This window comes from Petromyzon marinus, chromosome 32 (assembly GCF_048934315.1).
Source record: "Petromyzon marinus isolate PM22_M1 ecotype Great Lakes invasive population chromosome 32, UKy_Petmar_22M1.pri1.0, whole genome shotgun sequence".
NCBI lineage: Eukaryota > Metazoa > Chordata > Hyperoartia > Petromyzontiformes > Petromyzontidae > Petromyzon > Petromyzon marinus.
The window spans coordinates 7,265,501-7,283,755 of NC_133698.1; the positions used below are offsets into that span (position 1 = coordinate 7,265,501).

At 49.0% G+C, this 18,255-nt stretch overlaps 1 protein-coding gene across 11 annotated transcripts in view; it reads right to left on the minus strand.

Annotated features, from left to right (window-relative positions):
* Positions 1-18,255, minus strand: part of LOC116948121 (protein Aster-B-like) — a 137,942-nt gene that overhangs the window by 43,562 nt on the left and 76,125 nt on the right. For 6 of the 11 annotated variants that reach the window (XM_076071251.1, XM_032964506.2, XM_076071254.1 and 3 more), the window contains 2 exons: positions 16,729-16,948; positions 9,569-9,853 (listed from right to left, as the gene is read on the minus strand). In XM_076071251.1, coding sequence (XP_075927366.1) covers positions 9,569-9,853; positions 16,729-16,948 — 505 coding nt within the window. The remainder of the gene's footprint in view (positions 1-9,568; positions 9,854-16,728; positions 16,949-18,255) is intronic. The other 5 variants (XM_076071250.1, XM_076071255.1, XM_076071253.1 and 2 more) reach the window with 1 other exon arrangement.

Consider the following 18,255-nt stretch of genomic DNA (forward strand, 5'->3'; position numbering starts at 1 on the left):
TTTTACCGCGAGTGTTGAACGTTACTTGGGTGGAAGTGTACATTCCGTCGGCCGAAACCAAACCCGTTTGAGTACTCGGCTTCACTCCCAATTACCGCCCGCGCGTGCGTGTGAGCGTGCGGGCGAGCGTGCAGACGAGCGTGCAGACGAGCGTGCAGGTGAGCGTGCAGGCGAGTGTGCAGGTGAGCGTGCAGACGTGTGTGCAGGCAAGCGTGCAGGTGAGCGTGCAGGCGAGTGTGCAGGTGAGCGTGCAGACGTGTGTGCAGGCAAGCGTGCAGGTGAGTGTGCGGGCAAGCGTGCAGGCGAGCGTGCAGGTGAGCGCTGCTGTCGCGCACGGAGAAACCCGCTTCGGGTCACATCACCGGGGCCTCAGAATCGGCGTAAAATATGGGTTGGCGATGACCAGCGGAAAGACCCGCCAGGTCACTTTTGTTCACCGCATCGGTACTTCTGAACGGCCATGGCAACATACGCAAAAAACCTCAACCCTGCGAGGATCGGACAAGGACAAGAGCCTTCCAAGCGAGCATCGCAGAAGCCAAAAATGCCACTGCTGCCATGAATTTCCATGGCCCCCCCCAGCGTTGGCGTGCAATTTATTTTCTTTCCCAGCGTGACTCTAATTCCTTTACGTCTTTGCGAAGCTATTAAAAGAAACTAGCCAACAAATGTGAGCATGCTCCTTATGCGTCATCACTCCTTGTGACAATAACCGGACAGCACTTACATAAATAAACACGAATCACAAGCTGCTGGGGTGCCTATGTGCCGCCCTAGCAGGAGGTTTTGCTGGCGGCACGGCGGTCACCAAGAACCCCGCTGTGGGCTTGTAGACCTGACGGCCTGCGTAAAACAATGCCCAGCCAACTCCCAGCGTAAAGGCAATGGTCGCCACTTTGCAAAGGGGGGCAAATAAACTAGGCTTGATGGTGGTGATGTTGTTGTTGTCAGCCTGTAACGTCCCACTGCTGTGCAATAGCCTCTCCCATTTTATTTCATTTCTTTTCACCCAGCTGCAGCCTCTAAACTGTGAATTTCATCTCACAGCTGCCATCTTTTCTCCTCCGTGTTCCTCTCCTTCTTTTGCCTCCTCTCGGCCTCCACTCAGTGGTTAATTACTCCGCATCCCTCATGGCCGTAACCAGACTACTTTTCTACCCAGGTCCTCCATGGATAGAGCAAATCCCTCATTCGACACAACCCACGTTTGGCCCAAAATAAGTAATTTCTGTCAGTGGTGGTGCAAGGCTGTAATGCAAGCACTTTGCAGGTGGGGGGGGGGGGGGGGTCGGTGGATCAGGTAGGCATCACTGTGTGAGATGCTTACCAGAAACGCTACAGAATTGCCTGCAGAATGCAGTAAAGCAAGGAGGATGTTAGCCTTTCAGTGCGTAATTTGTATCGTCACCCCTCCTTTTTATTCAAACAACAACAAAACTTTTTTTTTAAGTAGTTTGATTGAAAAAATATTTTGTCTTGCCACTCAAGAAACTATCCTAATAGTCTCAGCCGGCCCCTCCTAAAAATTGTCTTGAGGCTCAGTTGAGGCCTTCCTTGCAACAAAAAAAACACAATGGCACCGTATTACTCCAGATTACAAACCACCGTGGAAAGCAAAAGGCCCAACAAAGTTGTGCACGGTGTTCATAAAGCTATGCAGATATGGTCTCTCTCACGGTCGCACAGCTACCAGGTTATAAGATGCACACCCAACATGAACTTGAAAATACTGGGGGGGGAAAAAAAGTGTATCCAATAATCTGGTGAATACGACATCATCGTTGTTGTTGTTATTATTATTTCACTATGGTTGCAAAAAAAACTGTGCTGTTGAGTCAACCACAGGTATTACTATTACAGAAACAAAATCGAGGATAATGGGGGGGGGGGGGGGGAACAGAATAAAACATCAACTCCGTAGCGGAGAAGTTCCCAAGCTGTGGTCCCGCAAGGTCGTGCGTGGGAAGTGGACCGCGGAAGTGTTACAGATGCAACATTTTTTTCACGCGAAAAACACCGTACACTGCCCATTGCGCGGCTACTTATATCTCATTAATGTGAGTCAATTAAAGGAAAGTTAATCCTTCGGATGGCTTTTATAAAGTAACGCTTTTTTTGGCGCCGTTCGAGCAGTTTTAAATTTTTAAAAAATGCCCCACGGCTAATTTGGCGTATCGTCACGACATTAGCACGCTTGGCTACGCACGGCGCGAAAGAAGTTCAACACATGCACACATGCATTATGCTTGAGGGCTTGAGAGTCGTCCGGCAGACCAGTGAGGTTGTGGGAACCGCTGCGTTTAGCAGAATCATTGGGCAAGGAAAGAAACTGTGAGTGCAAGTTACAGCTGCAATTCCACTCCCACTCCATGAGGTGGGGAGAAAAAAAGCTCTTCCACAGTCTCAACTTTAAATATAACATGGCCACCTTGTGAATACAGGCTTTGAGCAGAGCTCTGTTGTGAAGGGAAAGCAACAATATACTAAACGAAGCATCTCTTCATACCCAGCTACCAAAGCAATCTCTACTCCCACAGCCAATCTCTATCCCGATCAGCAGCAAAAGTTTGTAGATAAGCACATTCCAGATAATCACACACATTATACACAAACTCACATGTATATTCTTTACACTGTATACATGCACATACGTGTACACACACATACAACATGTATAGTGCTTTACTAACGCTATTACCTTGCAGCTTTGCCCACATTTGACATCAGAAAAATTATACACACTATAAGGCGGGGCAGATTCAATAAAAAAAAACTTACCAGAAGTCGACCCATGTTCATTTTTTTTTATCAGTTCAACGCACAGACATGTGAAAACTTTGCAGCGAATGTGCCCAACCTGAGCCACAGCACTCGACACATCTTGAAAGCAGCCCGTTAATTTCCGCTTTCTACGCGTTTGTTTACAAGGTGGGGTGGGGGTGGGCGGTGGCGGTGGGGGAACAAAAATTAAATAAAACACTCCCTTACTTTTATCAGAGTCATTCGCTCATACTGGAAGAAAAAAAAAACACGAGATGGGAACAGAAAGAAAACAAGCAACAAACAAAACGGAAGAGCGGTGAGAAAGAATGCGTGACCGACACAAAAGAGCCGGCGACAAGCGTGGAGGTGTCCGGTTCAGGCGGCGGCGGCGCGCAAGGGTGAGGCAGTGACACCGGGGCCAGCGCCGGACGCCGTGTGGGAAGGAACGGCCGGCCGTGGTGGCAGCGTGCCACGACAAAAGTTTTACGCCACTACAAGGAGAGGCTTTCACTCGGGTCGTTTGTGCCACGGAGAAGGGGGTGGGGGGAAGAGGATAGGGCGTGCGCGCTGTGCGGTTATGGCTATAGCCAAACCATGGCGCGCCGTGGCAAGGTGCCACTCCGTGAAGCTAAGCGGGGGGTGGGGGGGGGGGAACGCCTTGGCACGGGGGGCCGTTGGTCACATTGCTTCAGACTGCATTCACCAGAGGACCATTCAAATAAATGACCGTCGTGACAAAAAGCATTTAATGATGATAATATATCTGAATTTGAGGATTGAAGTGTTTGCACGCCACTAACTCGTAAGCCAAGTTTTCCAAGGTTTGTTGGGCTGCTCGTTGATTATTTATCTTCCCTGAGCATCAACCGTGGACATCTTCGGAGGTTGAGTTCTAATAAGTGAATTCCTGAAGAAGCCTACAGTAGCGCGTGGGGAAAGCTTGAGAGAAGCAATGCTCAACGGACAGCCAAACAACCCCTAAAATCCGTGCTGAGATAACCCACTGGATTTGTCCACGCTCAATTCGCATTACGGCACGTTTTACCACAAGCGTGACGTAGCAATTCCCCTTCACGAAAGCGAAAGTTCCAACCTGCCACTGGGACGGTTGCATCATCCACATGCAGGTAATGAAACACGAAACCTGGAATAGTGGGGCGAGGGGGCGGGGGGCTAGGCTAGATGAGACCAGGGTAAGGTGCTGCCCTGCCCTTCGCACAATGCGAGGCCAGGTGGAGTGGTGTCCCCCCCGTTGGTGATTCCCGCAGAGCCAGGGAGACAGACAGTATTTGGGGAAAAGGGACCACAACTCTTAAAGCATTGATCGTACAGCAGAAGGGGTACGATGGCGTTGCGGGTTGCTACACCGGAAAAGGTAGGTCATTAGCCAGATAGAGAGTTGGCAGGTGACCATGCATCAGCGCACCGACTAAAATTGTTATACTCACGGCACATGCTTCGAATCACGCGAGTGACAGTCGCTCGCTTTAAAGTAATGCGATTTGTTTGCAAATGTTAGCTGCAGACTAATGGAGCGAGAAAAAAAACTGGACAAATAAGACAACAAATGAGACAAAAAGGATTCATCTAATCTAATTGCTTTGGGGGGGGGGATGAAGATTTCAGCATTCAAAGGTATATAAATAAAGACAAACGGGGAAATGCTGGTAGTTGTGTGCTATCTAGGGCTGCAGATAGGTACGCGAGTATGCAAACAGGCAGGTAAATGGGGAGACAGACAAAGACGGTGAGAAAGGATCGTGCTGCGACCGACACAAAAGATCGACAAGCGTGGAGGTATCCGGGTCAGGGGTGGTGTGCAGGAGACAGGCAGGGACACCGGTCAGTTCTAAAGCTAAGCTACTACAACTATTTTTACACTATTTTTTATTTTATCAGTATAACTCTTTTTTGGAAGTGACCTGGCCACAAATGATAGCTCAACGGAGGAGCTTATCATCGCGTGGAAATTTATATCAACCAAATACTCTAAACCCACGTCGATTCTAAGTGTGGAGGGAAAAACTGGAGGACCCGCAGAAAAACCCACACGACCACGGGGAGAACATGCAGACTCCAAATATAAAGGCGTTAGGGTCGGGATCAAATCCACGACCTCCTGTATACCAGGCGAGGTAGCTAACATCTCACTACTGTGGCCCCAGTTCGTAGACAGACAGAGATCAACAGGTAGCTAAGATATGATAGTTTGGCTTTGACTCAGACGAGCGAAGTGACCTGTCAGTTGGTTGACCAGGCAGCAGAAGCACAAAGGAGTGGCTCAAGAAGAAGCACATTAAGGTCCTGGAGTGGCCTAGCCAGTCTCCAGACCTTAATCCCATAGAAAATCTGTGGAGGGAGCTGAAGGTTCGAGTTGCCAAACGTCAGCCTCGAAACCTTAATGACTTGGAGAAGATCTGCAAAGAGGAGTGGGACAAAATCCCTCCTGAGATGTGTGCAAACCTGGTGGCCAACTACAAGAAACGTCTGACCTCTGTGATTGCCAACAAGGGTTTTGCCGCCAAGTACTAAGTCATGTTTTGCAGAGGGGGTCAAATACTTATTTCCCTCATTAAAATGCAAATCAATCTATAACATTTTTGACATGCGTTTTTCTGGATTTGTGTTGTTGTTATTCTGTCTTTCACTGTTCAAATAAACCTACCATTAAAATTATAGACTGATCATTTCTTTGTCGGTGGGCAAACGTACAAAATTAGCAGGGGATTAAATACTTTTTTTCCCTCGCTGTACGTTGTCAGGGCTGCCATTCACAGTTGATTATGTACAGAAGCTTCGCTGCCCGATCAGTATGCTTCCAGGAAATTCTGCCCTTTCACAAAAAGAGCGGAGGCTCTACACCAAGCCGGCTGACGGGGGAGATGGCCACAAATTGCAGATACGTGTGTTGAACTCCTTTCACGCAAACCGTGCTCATCGGAGTTGCGGAGGAAGGACAAAAAACTAAACACAAAAAGCAGTTCTAAAGAAATTAGTTTTCAATCTAAAATTCCCACGAGGACAGATCCAGGGGTAAGAGTGAAATTTAAACTAAGAGGAGGCATAGTGCCACGTTTATACAAAAACAGCTTCTTCCGTTGCCTGTCAAAACTCTCCCTGAACAGGTCACGCAAATTCCGAGATGCAGACCCAGAGAAACGTCTGCACGGTATCGCCAACGTTTGTAGAGGTTTCAATTTCGTCACCGTCACTCGGAACTCACCTGCTGGCCGGGATACATTTGCCAGAGGCAAGGCACGACCCTTACTTCTCCCCTTAAAGTCACCTTGGGGTACAACTCAAATACAGCAGTACCCTCCGATAAAACTATTCTGCGCGTTACAATGTATCATATTCCACGTCTCCCTAATTCATTGGCGTTAGGCAGGAACGGAGTGTAAATGCTGGGGAAGAGACTCACAGTTGCCCTTCCCTTGTCCCCACAGCCCCATTTTTCTTCAAGCAATCTATATTTGCAGGCTGAAGCAGTGGCGATATGGTTAGCATACTGCCTTATGAAGCCACCACCCTAAGTTAAACACCTAGCGATATCTGAACCGGTCCTGTGGGCCCCCAATTCAACACCCACTGACCAGCATGATGAAGTACAGTCAAACAATCCCCATATCCGCCGCGGAGCGAGAAGGGGCCTTTAACCAGCAGTGGATTTGCAAAATACTCTAAACTATGTGATCATATGCAACTTAACTCCATTAAAAATGTAATAAATGGTTCTTTTTGGGTTCAAGGGATAGAGAGTGTGGGAGCAAGTGACTGAGACAGGAACCACAGCAGGGCAGCACCAAACGAGGTCATGTGACGTCTAAAAAAGAGAGCCGGTACAGTTTTGCTCTTCATCCCATTTTGGCCACAGAAAAATGAAAAACGCTCTTGTAAAATCTTCCGTTTAATTAAAACGTTTCCACACCCATTGACTAAAGCAGAAAAAAGAGAGAGAGATTGAAATGCAATTGCCAACTTAGAATCGCTTTGTTTATCAAATTACAAGATAAATGAAACTGAGTTGGACAGAATTGTTAAGTTATTAAAAAGCGAGAAAATTTGTTTTAAAATGAGGGGCCGTCAAATGTGGGCCTACAAACAATTATCTTTGAACTAACGAACCAGGCATATTGCCTCTTTAATTAAACGGCTTTGTACAAATGCAGTCTTTCGCTTATGTATGCACTTTAACGTGAAGCTTTGAAACCAAAAAAATCGGACAAAATGTGGGTTTGTACATTGCAAGCAATTGCATTAAGTAAAGCAACACAACTCGATAAACAGCTTACTTTAATTCTCAACCGTCTGTAAGACTGTCATGGTGAAAAAGAAAAAAAAATGAACAAACAGACGCAAAGAAGAGAGAGAGAGGAGAAAGAATGCCGTAAGATCACGCACGCACGCAACAGCGACCCACACGCAGTCAAACGTGCACAAAGGTGGAATAAAATAACGAGAAGGATGCAAACATAAAACGTAAATGTTTAAAATAAGGAATAGTGAGTATTGTGGGGCTCCAGCGCTGGGATAAAAATTCAAACCCTATCTGAGCACAGGATCAATGAAAATATTTTCATAAAACCACTTTTTTAAAGCCAGTTATTGTAAACAAAACGCACCTCCATACGCTGATGCTAGCAGTGTGACACGTAGGCTTTTGTGACCAATATTATTCGTAGCAATGTTATTTCTTTAGGTTAGATCGCATAAGTATAAATGTGTCGTTAAACCCCCACCATCCGACAGCCAATGAGTAAGGTTTGTCACGTAAACAAAACATGCCAATTAGTTACTACTTCAGCCCACCGGTATATTGGGAGAGTAAATTCACGACATTTACAATTTGAGTACGACGTTTTAGCTGGTAATTACATCCAGCAACATGGGACGATTTGCCACAATTCTGGCCATAATTCGGGCAAAATCGGCCGATGATGCTGGAAGCAATTACCGGCGAAACGTCGTACTAAAATTGGAAATTATGCTAGCAAGTGAAGAATAATAAAGGCTTCTCACTCAAATGCAGTGACATTAATACTCGAATCCAAACACAAGTCAACAATAAGGTGTCAAGTTTTTTTTTCTTCCCCCCTGTTCATGTTTCTTGCCAATGCATTTCAAAATGACCCGTGGCTCCGAGGATGGCCCCATTCACATAAGATGGGCAGCAATACGGTTGAGGGATTCAAGACCGAAATTTCTCAACGCTCAGTTCCGCATGACTACACCACGATCCGGACTCCCACGCCTAACCATTTCTTTAATCAAACGCCGCTCGTGCTGAGCACAACTAGCCAGTGACTCATCTCACTTTCAAGGATGTACACTGCCACGGCTCCGTAATTATTCACTGCAGATAATGTTCAAATTTGGCAAAACTTCAACCGTGACACCGTGGCCCACTCTCAATAATGGCGCCAGAATATATTTTTTTCTACTCACATCTACTTTGTTGACAGTGCAAGTAAGCCATGCTCAGCGACATTGCCGAGGGGGTAGAACCGCGACCGTCCGGCTCACTTCGACTACCGCGTTCATCATCCATACAAAACAAGCGGTCACATGCATCAGCACACCGGCGCAACAACGCATGCACAAAAACGATGCCCGGCATAGCCAATACAAACTGTTGGGGGCAAGCGCTGTTCGCAAATTTAACTAAACTAATTTTTTGTTTATTTTACCAGGTAAGGCTCACTGAGCTAGTCAGCTCTTTTTCAGAAGCGACCTGGCCACAAATGATAGCTCAACGAAGCGGCTTATCACCTGGAAATGTACAGCAGCCAAATACTCTGAATGCCTATAAAGATCAGCAGGGCACAAGAGGGGGTGATGGTGTCTCCCCGGTGCTGGCTTTTTCACACTGCAGCAGGTGCTCATTTAAGGCTGAGGTGACCCAGGAGAAGCTCAGGACCAGTTCAGACATTCGCCAGTGATGTTGGACATGGCCGGAAATTGAATTCAGTTGCCAGGTTCTTAGCACAGTGCTCTAACGACTGCTCTACATAGCCTCGACAAACTATTGGGACAAGTGCCGTTTGCGAGCACATACATGCACACACACACACACGTACGAATGTGCATGTACGAACACACGCACACACACACGGACACACAACAACAACCGCCGCCAAGTGGCGGTGACATCTCCGCAAGGCAAAGATCCCCCGTATATCATTAAACAGATTCCTCGGGTAAGTGCTGTTAGCGAGCACCAATGAAGGCCGGGTTGGCACACGAGCGGGTGGGTGGCCAGCACAAACCCTGGCCGCTTTTGTCTCCCCAGTGGCGATGTTTACACATCGCACCAGGTACTCGTTAAAGGCTGAGTCGCCCGAGGGGAAGCCCAGGACCGGTTCAGATAATCGTAACTGGTGTTGGCCAGGAGCGGAAATAAAATTCGGGGCACTGAGTTTGTAGCGTAGCATGCTAACCGCACAAAAAACAAATATCCCCCATATACCCCTAACAGACTGTTGGGGCAAGTGCTGTTAGTGAGCACCTATGAAGGCCGGCACGGCACACGAGGGGGTGGGTGGCCAGCACAAACCCTAGCTGCCTTTGTGCCCCCAGTGGCGATGTTTACACACCGCACTCGGTACTCTCTTGAGGCCGAGTCGACCTAGGGGAGGGCCCAGGATTGGTTCAAGTTATCGTCATCGGTATCGGCCGTGAGCGGCAATCAAACTCGTGTTGTCTGGTTCGTAGCGCAACATTCTCACCACTGCGCCACTGCTCCCCACGCGCGCACACACACACACACACGCGCGCGTGCACACGAACCACTGCACACACGGCTGACCTTGCTACCCTTGCCGCTGCGCGACGAGCCGGACGAGGTGGAGCTGAGCCTGGCGCCGGGCCCGTCGCTGCCGCCGGGCGAGGCTGTCGACGAGGCCGAAGCCGCGGCGGCCGCGGCGGCCGCGGCGGCGGCGATGGCGGCGACAGCGGCCACTCCGGCCGTGCTGCCCGTGGGAGAGCGGTCCGCGATGCAGGCCGCCGCCTCCGAGCCCTTCTCCACCATGCCGCTCCCGTCGGCCGCCGCCGCCTCGGTGGGTCGCGGGGTCCCCGGCCGCCCCTCGCCGCCCTGCCCGATGGGTCGGCCGGGGTCAATGGCGGGTCGGGAAATTTAATCATCTCGCCAAATGTGCCGCGAGGCTCTCCCGGCAGCCGACACAGCCAAACGTTACATTGTCACGTGCGCAAGCGTTATTTTAAAATTATAACATTGGCTGAGGAAACCTAGATGTTAAGCTAATCCCTGAACCTTGTATAGGCATAAATAGGCTATGTGCCCTGTGCTAACCAAAACATGTTGGGAGCTGGCGCCAAGGTGGCGAGATGTTAACTACCTCGCCTGGAATGTATGTACGATGAACTACTTTCGCACCATACATAGCCAACTGTGCTAATCGGAGGTGCGGGGGAAGGACAACAAACTCAACATGACCTCCAAGTATACAGGAGGTCGTGGGTTCAATCCCGACCCTGACGACTGTATAATTGGAGTTTGGATGTTCTCCCTGTGGTCGCGTTGCTTTTTCTCCAGGTCATCTGGTTTTTCCCTCCACGTTTATAAGCAACATGCGTTTAGAGTATTTGGCTGCTATAAAATTGCACATATGCCAGTTTTGCTGAGCTATCAAGGGTGCCCAGGTCGCTTCTGAAAAAGAGCTATATGTCTGAGTGGGCCTTACCTGATGAAATAAAAAATAGTTTAGGGTATGGGAGTTACGTCACTTGTGCCACTTTGCTCTTGGCCGTGATTTTAAAGTCTATTTTCACAAAAATGATGTTTCTACCTGTGCCAGGCAGCACAGGACCCGCAGCCTAGATAGGCATCTACAAGATAAAAAAAATGTTTTTTTTGGATTGCTCTTCCTGCAGCATTAAACAAATAATTTGGTGATACTGCATTGTAATGTGGTGAACAAGTACAGATCAACAAAAAAACTCAACATATTCGTCAAGAGAGGTCCCTCTAAGGCCTCTCTCGAAGAAGAAAAGGCCATTGTACCCAAAACGTCACCTTTTTTGAAAGCAGTATTATTGATGGACGTGTTGATTTTTGTTGTTGTTATTCTTTTTGTAGGCGTTCCACATGTGGGAAGAACTAAGAATATCCAGAGATAACCGACGCACACATGTGATGTGATGGGAGGGAGCTAGACCTAACCAGTATTGGCTCGGTCCTTAGACATGGATATCACGAAACCCCCTGGGGCCACCTAAAAAAAATCAGGATGTCCGACACACAAACTACGAGCTGACATGAGTCGTAAATTTTCATCGAGTCTTCCCGCCGCCATTGTCTGTCTCTTGTCCCTTGCTCCCACTGTCTGACCAACCGGTCAGCTGGTGACATTGCCGGGGCACAACTTGCATTCTAGCAGGAGATCTCAGACTCAAGATCAAAGATTAAGATGTCATGGCGGCCAAAGCCACTGATGCGACCACACCTCGCCAAACGCCTTCTCCCCTAGCGCCAGATCCTGCAGCTGCTGCACAGTAGACACGCGGTGACCTCCAAGATCTGCCCTCACAGCATCCCACCATCTGGTCTCAGTTGTTCCCGTTGGGCACCAGACTCCTGGAAACCACTCCCAATCCCTGATCCAGTAACCGGCTTCTCCTCAATTCAGCACGCGTCCTATCCAGAGCGTAACCTTTTTTTCCCCCCCGAACAACATCTACAAAAACTCACCTGCCACGCTCTCTTCCGGGCTTCTGCATCGCATATCCTGCCGTGCCACAATATCCCTAGCATCCAACACCTGCGCTCAAAGGCCAATAACTTATTTGCGAGTCCGCCTCTCCGATCCACACGGTAATGCAGGTAAGCACTCCCGCAGTAAAGAACCCTTTTCTTCACGCTCGGACCTCTCTGTCGTCATCGCGCAGACTTCCCATAACGACGCGAGGCTGGATCCCGGCCACTGGCGACGCGGGTGGTGCACACGTGGGCGGTTGGGGACAGGTGACCTCATTAGCCGCTCACTCACGGACGTGTTGCAGAGTGCCGTGTTCGCGCTGCGCCCAGGGTAATGAGTGTACAGCCGCGCTTGCACGACACAATCAAGGGCGCTAGTACTCCTACTGCTGCTGCTATTGCCGCTGCCACTGCTGATGCAGGTGTGAAAACCACGGAAGGAAAATTTTCTTGACTAAATTTTCTTGCCGTGGTTTTCACACCTGATGATGATTGTGTTGCAGTCGAAACATCGTGAAAATTTTATTGTTTAATATTTTTATTATTTAATTGTTTCCCTTCTACGTGACTTTACCGAAAGAACCAACAATGTGTGTATTATTATTTAGTCACAAAAAACAGGGCCATTATTGTCATTGTGATAATGTTACCGTTATTTTATTGGGAATGTTAAAATTGATCCATCCTATTTACACTCATATTTATTTTAATTTATCGCTGTTAAGGCTTTGTGGAAATTTGATTCATTCATTCAGAATATATTCAAGGAATTACATTTATTCACTTGCCCTTAAATACCAGCAAAGTCTTATATGCTTATTATACAATAACACAGGTGGTAAATTAAAAATTAACAGCTCATCGTACCATTTTATTGTTTACGAGTTACAATATTACTGTTGGTTTATATTTACTGCTTCGGGCAATAGACAACCAAACCAACCTAACCTGGTGTTAGGTTCGGTGAGGTGTTTTAAATCATTATCGGTGAGGTGTTTTAAATCTTTCACAATGACGAGGATTAACATTTCACTTACGGCAGAGACAACGGGCACACAATCACAATCCGTCATCCTGCCAGCAACGGCGCGTTACGGCTGTCAGCCCCGGCGCTACGGTGACGCAAACTAAAATGGCTGCGTCGGTCGGTCGCTGCGTTTTCGGGAGGTGCGCTCCGGCCGCCGCGACGTACGCGCACGCGCGGCGGTAACAGCCCCCCCCCTCAACTCCACCCCCCCCCCCCCCCCCCCACACACACACACCACCACCTTCCCGAATCCGCTCGCCACTCCGCGCGTGGCGCACCGTGACCCCCCGAGTGGAACGGCGCTCGGGGGGGGTCGGCTCGCAAACGGGGTCACGGGGGCCAAGACGAGCCACCGCCGGCTGTCAACAACATCAGCGCCGTCGATCTCATTAACGATGGATGGAGGGGACACCTCATTTCTCTTACGTGGCCAAGCACAGAGATGAGCAATGACCCCCCCCCCCCCACCACCACCACCCCCCCCCTGCGGCCACGGGAAATCTGCGAAAGCAGGTTACGCAACCCGATAAACATGCAATTACTTTTTGGAGAGAATGCACGTTCAATGCGGCAATTATTACCATGCATGAGTGTTACATTTCCTGCTTTAATGACGTGAGAATATACTGAAATTCTCTATATTTGTATGGGATATGACAGTTATGAATGGTTGGCGATGCTTCGCAACTCAGGTCGTCTGCCTGTCCGTCTGTTTATTTGGGATTTACCCTGCAAGAAAGTAGCCAAATTGCGATAAAGAGTTGTTCAAAACCTGGCGGCAAATAAGCAAACACTCAAAAGTAATTGCCTTGCTGGCCAAGGCAAAAACATCATTACAGGTGACACCGTGAGAAGACATCATTGCGTGTGACGTCATCTAGCTGCGTGACTTGGAACACGTTATCCTCGTCAATTTAGACTTTCAAGAGGACAAACGCATATTGTAAAGTGTTACAGGAATCCAGGCGTATGCGTGACGTTTCTTCCTTGTTTGGTCATTGATAAAACAAAAATTCAATAATTCACATCCCGCTTCACAACGTGTTACCACACAAAGTTGCGCCAATTAAAACTCCCTACAAACCAAAGCAACGGGACTAAGAGTTTCATGTTGTGGACACGAAGCCAGGTGCGGTAATGCATACCTGTAATCCAGAATTGTTACAAATGACACGGATCTGTTTAGAGCTCTTAAGTCCACTGGGCTGCGCGGTGGGGGGGAGTGGGGGGAGATCGCAGGACAGCAACGGGGTTCATGGCTCCCCCTCTGTGCAGACCTTTGAGCGGTATCATCTCGAATGTGTGGCTTTTCTCCAAATGCTCTGATTTCCTCCCAGAATAATTATTGAGCACAACATCTCAATGCAAGCTCGTCCGGGTAACACTTGAAATTCATTGAGGCTTTCATGGAGTAAAACAAAAAATGATATCATACATGCGTGGAAAAAAACGCGGTTTGACAATAATATCATTTTTTATTTTTTTTAAACACATCATTAAACCTGGGACGTTAAATTCACTCGAGGATAGTGCAAACTTGGTAATGGAAAGAAAAGAAGAGCGTCACGTAGTAGCAACCGGGCCTATCGAAACACGTTCCGTCCGTGGTCAGAAACAATTAAGCGTCGCGGTGCGTAATTATCACCGTTACAACAAGCGCAACAGGAAACCTATTTCGGGTCTCTGTCGTGTCCACACGCGCCACGACACAAAGACGCAGCGGAAAAATCACGTCCAACGCACAGACACGCGCTCACCGGACGTCGGCCATGCTCCCGCGGTTGGGGGCGGCCCCCACCAGGGCAAGAGGCCAAAGGAGAAACGGACGCAGAGAGGTTTTTGTTTGGGTTAGATCGCGTGGATACGAATGCGTCGGGACCTAACCTTTAATCGTGAAAAACGTTGGTCACCAAAAAACCTAACGCGTTAAAACGCACATGGAGAGCGGCCCCGCCTCGGCCAACGCGCGAACGAGTATCCAGCAATGCCTCCTGACGTGGGCGGCGTCGACGCGATGCCGTTCTGCCCCGGGCGGATATGCGCACCTGCATCATCGTTTTCACGGAGCCCTTCATCAACGCAAATCCGTCCGTTGGCTCCCGATCCAATCCCGGATCAACTTCGAGACTGCACTCGCCATCGTCAAATCCTCCGCGTCACTCCCCGCCCACCCCCCTGCCGCTGCTTCTCTGCTTTCCTCGCACTCCACTCCCCTCCTCGAGCTCTCTGCTCCAGCCACCAGGGCTTTTCTGTCGAAGCCCCCAGTCAACCTTCTGCTTTGTGGGAGGTCGCTCGTTCTCCTCTGCTGTCCCTAAAGTCTACAAGTCCCTCGCCTCAGCAGTCCGGTGTCATCAACTCTCTGCCTCAGATTTGGCACCTTAGACTATTCCTCGTCCTCGCGAGTAACTAAATAAATATGTATTATTTCCCATGAATGATTAAGTTCCATTGTTGGAGTTGTATTTAAATGCTATCATATACAGTAAAACCTTGGATTGCGAGTAACTTGGTCTGCGAGTGTTTTGCAAGGCGAGCAAAATTTTAAAATATTAATTTGATAAACGAGCGAGGTCTTGCAATACGAGTAGTACGTGTACGCTTTGTCTGCCGAGCGTCACGTGATCACGACTGATATACGAGTACTTTGATATGCGAGTGCTTTGGATTACAAACACGTTTCCGGAACGAATTATGCTCGCAATCCAAGGTTTTACTGTACATCCAAATTGTATTGAATGGCCATATATTAGCATTGCCAGGTGACCGACATCCAGAGAAAACTATTTCCGACTATTTTACCAGATAAGGCCCACTAGCTCTTTTTCAGAAGCGACCTGGCCACAAATGATAGCTCTATGAAGTGGCTTATCACGTGGAAATGTACAGCAGCCAAATACTCTAAACGCGTGTTTCTAAATGTGGAGGGAAAAACTGGAAGACCCGGATAAAAATCCACGTGACCACGGAGAGAGACATGCATACTCCAAATATACAGGTGCCAGGGTCGGGATCGAAATCGCGACCTCCTGCGTACCAGGTGAAGAAGTTAACATCTCGCCGCCGTGGTGCCTAGGTACCATCACAGTCTCCCCTCCACTGCATCTCCCACTGAACTCACTCCATTCTACTCAAGGCTACGTAAGGATACAAAGAGCAAGAAGGAAGCTTAGAATTTGGGTGTGGCGGTGCATATAGGTTAAGGCTTTGGAGGCAAGGGTTGGTGAATCACATAGATTTGTGAATCTTCCAAACCCACTGAGCTTTGAGGTGCCTAGGAAATAGCAGCACAACATAATTATTCGTGAGCCCGCCCACACAGTAGACACTGTGAGCACTCTCCCCTCGTATGCATGGATTTTCCACTGGCACTCCCAATTTTCTCCCACATTTAGATATATTCCCTTAAATACTCCTTAACATAAGGGCAGGCGAGGTCAGGTGTTTGTCCTTGTGGCGTCTCTGACTATTGACTCCGGAGTCACATTCGGCCAGTGGTGTCTATCTCTTGGTAGTTTTCGATTTAAAGCTTTCGTGACTGCAAGGATTCATCTTCTTTGGTTCTTTCGGTAAAGTCACGTAGAATGAGAATAAAATAATAAAATAACAAAATAAAATTCTCACGACGTTTCGGCCACAACGTCCCGACAGGTCTGTTCCTTTCACCTGAAGACGGCCGCTTGCGTTGTGGCCGAAACGTCGTGAGAATTCTATCGTGTTATTTTATTATTTTATTCTCATTCTACGTGACCTTACCGAAAGAACAAAAGAAGATGAACTCTTGGTAGTTCTTCGAAGTTCATCCAGTTGCTTCCGGTTGTTACCCCATGTTTTGAATTCATGGATCTCTGCATTTCATAAAAAAAAACAAGTCGCTCCACTGTGTCCAGGACGTACAACCGGACTTTTACCTGGTGGATCCCATTTGCAAGTTACCTTTGCCAGCCGCCTATAAACTCAAGAGCATTATTTTAGCCGGGCGCTGCGCAGCGCCCGGCTAAAATAATAAAGATGGCACAGCAAGTGGGTGAGTGGTTGGGATTTCTCCGGGCACTCCGGTGCATTCCCACATGGAAAACGCTCGTTCATTGAATTGACGAATCATTCCACCTGTGAGGAACCCCCTTTTAAAAAATCTTCCTGATAACACGGTGAAGCCTTCCTGGATTATTGCTGGATAAATCACATCATCAGCCATCCTCAGCCGACACGCGAGCACGGGACTTACCCTTAGGTCGCGAGGGGAGGGCTGGGGACTCGGCGGTCGGCAGTCAGCCTGCGGGGTTGGGGGTCGCAGGTCAAACTGCGGGGTTGGGGGTCGCAGGTCAGCGGGGTGCTGCGGGGTCGGAGGGCGCGGCTCGGATAGCTGCGGAGTTGGGGGCCGGGACTCGGGCAGGGAGCGCCGGCCCAGGGTCGGGGAGCAGTTGGGGGTGCCACCACTTGCCCTGCTGGCGCACACAGCAAAAGACAAAGATCCCCCATATAGCCTGAACAGACTTTTGTGATGAGTACTGTAAGCGAACACCTATGAAGACCAGCACGGCACACGAATGGGTGGGTGGCCAGCGCCATGCTCGGCCGCCTTTGGCTCCCCAGTGGCGATGTTTACACATCGCACCAGGTACTCATTTGAGGCCGAGTCGACCTAGGGGAGGCCTAGGACTGGTTCAGATATACATCACTGGGTGTTGGCCGTGAGCGGGATTCGCACTCAGGTCACCGGGTTCAGAGCGCAGCACGTTAACCACTGCGCCACCACTCTACAGTAGCCGCGCACACCCCATGACTAACACAGGTGTGTGGATCTTATAAGTGCCTACAGGGCCCAAGGTCAGTGGCATGGAATATTTCAAGTGATATTTTCCCTTAGTTTGCAATGTAAATCGGTATGAACCTGGGGAGAAATCCTCCTTAAGGTATTTTATGCAACTGGATCCTGGTTAGACCAGGGGTGGAGGGGACTCAGGCCTGGGGGCTACGGGATTCATGAGCTGGGCATGGTGGTAGCACATATGCCTGTTATCCCAGGGCTGGATTTAGAGGCAAGGATTGATGGGTCAAATATATGAGTCACTGTTACACCTGCCAGGCAATGAGATGGCCAACAAAAGGCAGTACGGCATCCGGGTTAATGCACACATCTGTGCATAGCTAGGGTATTCCCTCGTACGCATGGTTTTTCTTTTGGGTATTCCGGCTTTTATTGCGTGCACAAAACGCCGGTTAAAATGGAACCGATTGAATAACCCACTGCAGAGGTCTCCGGAACAAAAGAGACTCGAGACACAAATGAGGCTTTCCTACTCAAAATGTGCCAGCGGATCTGCAAAGCTAAAGCAGGAACCGGTGACGGACCCATGAACCCACACATCAGGAGACACTTTAAAAATTCCTGAGGCGTGGCTCCAACCTGTGATATAGTGCGACCATACAATGCTGCTTTCTGTACCAGGCCTGTGCGATTGTCACGGTGGATGTCAGGGAGTGCCGAGCGCGCACTGCAGCTACGTTCACATCCTCCACGCTAGCACCCGGCCACGTCCAGGGCAATCCAGAGCCGCGGCTACGGCCGCCGCATCTTTCATGATCCCGGCCAACACGCAACAACAGTTACACCTCAAACCGTGCAGCCACAGGTGTAACTAGCATTGGCTAAATAAATAAAAGTACAAGGAGTTTTGGGAACCACTAGATTATGCTAACGGGGGGGGGTGGGGGGCAAGGATTGTTAGCGAGCCAACAGCTCGGCTGGTGG